This window comes from Quercus lobata, chromosome 8 (genome assembly GCF_001633185.2).
Source record: "Quercus lobata isolate SW786 chromosome 8, ValleyOak3.0 Primary Assembly, whole genome shotgun sequence".
NCBI classification, from domain to species: Eukaryota; Viridiplantae; Streptophyta; class Magnoliopsida; order Fagales; family Fagaceae; genus Quercus; species Quercus lobata.
In genome coordinates, this window is record NC_044911.1 from 32,613,252 (window position 1) to 32,618,499 (window position 5,248).

Genomic DNA, 5,248 nt, shown 5'->3' on the forward strand with positions numbered 1-5,248 from the left:
TCAAACCCATTTTGACCCAAACCCAATTAGTCCAACTTGACCCGTTTGCCAAGTTGACCTTAGGCTACCTTCTCTATAGGTCTATTGAGTCTATTGCGGCTAAGGTTTTAGGCTTATGACCTAGTATATATATTCTAATGCCTTCTTCTCAAAAAAAAAAAATATATATATATATATATATATATTCTAATGCCAAAGTAAATTACCAAACTGCACTTTAATATTAAAAACCCTAGTTCTTTTTTTCATTTTTTGGATCTGAGTATTACATTCTCCCTTTTCACCATGCTTTGCATATAAACATAATTAGACCAATTGTAACAACTGCACCCCTGCATTTTCTTTCCTCTCCTAAATGCAATTCTAAAGTACTCATACACATAGATATAGACCCAGAAAATTGTTCCTTACTAGGTATGTGCTCCCTCACATATTCTTTTTGTTATCAGGCTGTGTCAAACTTTGGTCAATTGACTCTAACTGGTTGCGAAGGTTTTGATTGTCTTCCAGCAATCGGTCATACTCCAGAAGGAATCCCTCAGATTGCTTTCTTAAAGCCTCAGCTTCAGCTTCTGCTGTCTTTGCCTCCTTTGCTTTTGTCTCACATTCAGATTCCAGCTTCTTGATCTTTGCCCTCAATGTAGCAATCTCTTCTCCCATGGCTTTAAGCTCCTCTGCATTGCCATTCTTCCCATCATCAAAATTACGATTTTGTTTCTTTGCAGCCTCCATGGTTTTCCTAAGTGAACGAAGTTCTCTAATGTAATAATGTAATCTATCTATCATCAGTGAGAGGAAGAGCATGAATCCTGCATGTAACACATTATGTAATTTATTAAACTAAACACAATAGCACTCATTCAGCCAAAAAATAAAAACAATAGCATTCAAACAAATGAAACCAAATGAAGAAGCCAGCAAATTGGGAAGGCAAGTCTTTTATGTCATCTGAAAGCTGTTCAGCACAATAGTAATCCCAAAAGCATTTATTTAGCAAATAACAGTAATAAAAATTTTAATAACCAACACACAGATTCAGAAGTGAAAAAGGACAAGACAGGTCCTTTAACCCATAAAAATGAATGAAACATTACAGAACCCCACTTGCCAAGGAAAAAAATAAAAAAAATTCCACTAAAAAAAGGAAAAAGAAATAAAAATGTATAGTGAATATTCCACCCTTGCAAACTTAAATCTATTATACATTTAAGGTTTCTTCTTCATTATTATTTGCTTTTCTGGGGGAATGATTTAATTCTCCATTAATCCGTAAGTTCAAGATATAGGGACCTGACTTAAATAAGTGTTTATGAAATCCAAATTTCTTAAAGCAGAGTAAAAACGGATACATGATACCAAAGAAATTTCAATAAATGTGGACATGCCTATCAAGCAATTTTTGACACCAGCAGTTCTCTACTTGGAACACTTCAAGCATTTTATGACTCCTTGTATAGTGACTAAATCCAATTGATGAAGAGAATAAAGTGGAATGCCAATCTCTTAAGTTATCAGAGGGCAAAGAAACTGCAGGCTGGCCCTGTGAAAGTAACAGCCCTTAAACCAAGGGTTAGAAACAAATTCCAATATGCATTATTTAGATATGGCAACTGACAGGCGACCACTAACAACAGAGCCAACCAACAAGCATAATAACTAGAGAAAAGCCTTACTGTTTAAAACTAAACTAAATGGCTGGATCAATAAAACATTTTCACCAATTACTCCTAATAGTAGAAGAGAATGCAAAGAGAAAATAATAATAATAATAATAATAATAATTAATAAATAGTAGTGTAGGGACATGAAGCAATGAATTACCCACAATGAGAAAACAGCGTCTAAGCATACTGTAGGGGACCTAGAGGCTAGAATAAAGCCAGACAAACACTGACTTCCAAACAGAGAAAACTGAAAATTTTTATAGCAAATATCCAGAAATCCTCTACCTAAGCAATTACCTGTTGCTCTGGGAAAATGGGTAAACATTCTAAAATTTTATGTATCATATAAAAACCATTATATATATAACTGAGCCTAGCCTTGAAAATAAAACATTTGAAACAATAAAAATATGTTCTGCTGGAGCGTATCATAGAGAATCACCCTTAATGTTAATTCTTGTGTACTGAAAATATTCTATATCATTAACCCAGGTGAGTTGGCCAAGTGGTTCGGCACTTGGTCTCAAAGTGCTTGTCCCAGGTTCGACTGGGTGTGCTCCTCAGTTCGAGTCTAGGTACCTGCACTTTGAAAAAACCCCTTGAGCCAGCGATTTACCCCTCTAGGGCCCACCCGTCGCAAACAGTAATTAGTCTTTGGTTGAAAGCTTTGAGGATACACTATGGGAAACCAAAAAAAAAAATTCTATATCATTTGCTACCCTGAAATATCAACAATTCTTAATCTATGCCATCGTAACTATTACTGTCTAAATCTCCAGCAATAAACAGGTCTTAGATGACCTACAATTTCACATCCTCCTCATGTATCCTTTTCCTTCGTTATGTTTTAGGTGGCTAGAATTTAGATTGTCTTGCCCAAGACTGTAAAAGGTCATTATGCATAAACCACAGGGCAACATATGCTACAAAGCTACTAGAAAAGATTAATAAATAGCTATTATAAATAAACACTCTTATGTGTGTTTGTGCAGGCCCATAAAATTGCTTGAGATGACCAAGTGAGGCATCCTCCTATGCTTGCTATGAACTCTCCCTTCAATTAGTTGATTCCCATCCATTTCTCGTATGCATCTACAATCCATTTATATCAGGCCATTGTTGAGCAACACTACTAAAACAGAGCACAAAAGGCCTTAGAATTATGCTTCTAAGTTCAATCCCTTCTCCCTATACAAAGTTGGCCAAGCTTAGCGCTTTAATTTTTTAGCTAGATGCACTGAAGGCCTTGGCATTTGCTCCAGTGCATTGGTTAGTGAGAAAACTATGGGGCATAGAACAAAACAGTATCAACATGTACCAAAACTGTACCAATTGAAGACAGAGCTCATAGCAAGCACCTAAGGAATTCTTATTTGTAATGGCCCAAAAAATATAGAAAAAATTAAAACAATAAATATAAATTTTAAAAAATTTTATTTGCAAATTTTCAATTATTAGGAATCCCAAGAACACAAAAAGTTCAAAACCTTCACTAAACCAAGCCTAACACGCTCATCCAACACAGTCCCACGACATCACTGAGCCAATGTAACATACAGGGGCGGAACCAAGGGGAGGAACCCCCCTCTCTAAAAACACCTAATATTCCAAAATCAAGCTTCTTTATTGAAAATATTTTTTTAAATCTCCTAAAGTAGTCAAGGAAAACATTTTCTTATATGTAACCTTAAAATTATAAAATGGTATATTCTTGTAATACCCTCTAACCAATGTGCTGAATTATATATATACATATATAAACTCTTCTATAGAGTTATATACTTTTTAAGGTTGTCTACAATCCACCACCTTTTAACAACTAGAAATGAAATCTAAAATAGAAAGAATAAATATTAAAACTTCTAAGTTATTTCAAAAAAGGACTGAAGTATACAATTGGCTCTCAAAGTTTGGGGTTATTTTCATGTTGGCCCTTTACGTTTCAAAATTTTCATCTTGCCCCTTCAAGTCTGATTCAATTTTGTCATCCATTTCCTTCAATAATTTGGTGACACCTGGCATCATATGAGTTACATGTCTTATGGAGCCATTTATCTGGCAATACAATATCTTTAGAAAACCAAGGCATACATAGAATTTTAAAAAATTTTAGAATATGATCAAATTGTCATCATTTCATTTTACTTATAAGTTATCAAATGATTTGTTTGAAGATCACATATTAATGACAAAATCTATTGATTGTTTTTATTTATACCTTTTACATGTTTGAAATATATATATATATATATATATATAGGTAGCTTAAATTGTATGAAGTAGCTTAAACATAACAATGAATGTAATAATTGTAACACCATAGGCTCAAAAGAATAAATTGAAACCAAGCACAAATCAAAAACACAAATTATCACTTACATTTACATTATATTTTCTCTGTCAATAAAATCTTTAGTTTAATTAAATAAGTTAAATTTTGTTCTTATACCTTAGTATTTGGCTCATTGGCTACACTCATTCAAATTTAACCAAACATCACATTGTACATATTTTACTATTGCCCTAATTTCTGAGTAACCAAAAATATATATATATATATATATATATATATATATAAAATTTAAAAAATAAAATAAAATAAAAAGTTAGGGCGAGAGAGAAATTAGTAATGAGATGAGTAATTAGTAATTACCCGTAAGAGAAGCTTCGAGCATGTACTTGGACATGAGGACCTGGTCCGTGGGATTGGCGATGCCACCCTCGATCGTACGCTTCTGAATTTTGATTATGCTATAGACGCTGGACGTGAGGACGATGAGGACGGTGGCGGCGATGGTCTTGACCATGATAGGACCCCGGCCGCGCTTGAGGCGATCCAAGGTTATGATGACGAGCTTTCGCAATGGAGTCTTGAATAGGAGGGTTAGGATCAGAGCCATTTCGGCCAAGATCACGGTATAGAGTACCTGTATCATTCTCTCTCTCTCTCTCTCTGTTCCTGAGCTTTTTAGTTTTTAGAGACTGCAAAAAGACTTGACTGACTTGTAGTAAGTGTTTCAATTTCTCACTATATAGTTATATAGTGACGAATTTTATGGGGACGGGTGGAAGTAGGTCCGGCTGGACGCGCAATGGACACGCCACGTGTGCAGAGATATGTCCATCTCGCCTACTGGACTAGTCGGGTGAAGAGAAGTGTCGGTACGCGCAGTTTTTAATTGCCCAAAATATCACTACACATGGCTGCCCATAACCCACTCGACTGAAAACTGATGACTCCCCACAACTTTCGTCACACTCGCTCTAAAATTTTAGAAAAACCCTTTCACCATACTAAATTACACCATTTTTACAACAATTTGCTGGCAACTTATAAGTGGTAATTTATCACTTTTTCTACCCATGGTAAGTTGGGATGAAAATTGTAAAAATTTTCGTAGTCTTGGCATTGTTCAAAATTTTAACCAATTTGTTTATGTTTTAAAATAATCTCTAATATATTATGTGAAAGAATATAAAGACTGAAAAGGGATTTTTTTTTTTTTGGGGGGGGGGGGGGGGGGGGAATATCAGATTGAAGTAAGTTAAAATATAATCACAACATACGTGTTTAAATATTGTGA

The 5,248-nt window shown here is 34.7% G+C and overlaps 1 protein-coding gene across 1 annotated transcript; it reads right to left on the reverse strand.

The window, feature by feature from the left end:
• Positions 1 to 202: 202 nt before the first annotated feature.
• On the reverse strand, positions 203 to 4,689 carry LOC115956088 (B-cell receptor-associated protein 31-like). The gene is made up of 2 exons (XM_031074551.1): positions 4,318 to 4,689; positions 203 to 809 (listed from the first exon to the last, which is right to left on the reverse strand). The coding sequence occupies exons 1-2, from the start codon at positions 4,598 to 4,600 to the stop codon at positions 427 to 429; spliced, it is 666 nt and encodes a 221-aa protein (XP_030930411.1). The 5' UTR covers positions 4,601 to 4,689; the 3' UTR covers positions 203 to 426.
• Between the last annotated feature and the right edge of the window lie 559 nt (positions 4,690 to 5,248).

Excerpts from the sequence above, each read along its gene's own strand:
- LOC115956088 (XM_031074551.1), bottom strand. The coding sequence starts at position 4,600 with ATGATACAGGTACTCTATACCGTGATCTTGGCCGAAATGGCTCTGATC. Across the intron at positions 810-4,317 it reads GCTCGAAGCTTCTCTTACGG|GATTCATGCTCTTCCTCTCA; the intron begins GTAATTACTAAT and ends TGTTACATGCAG.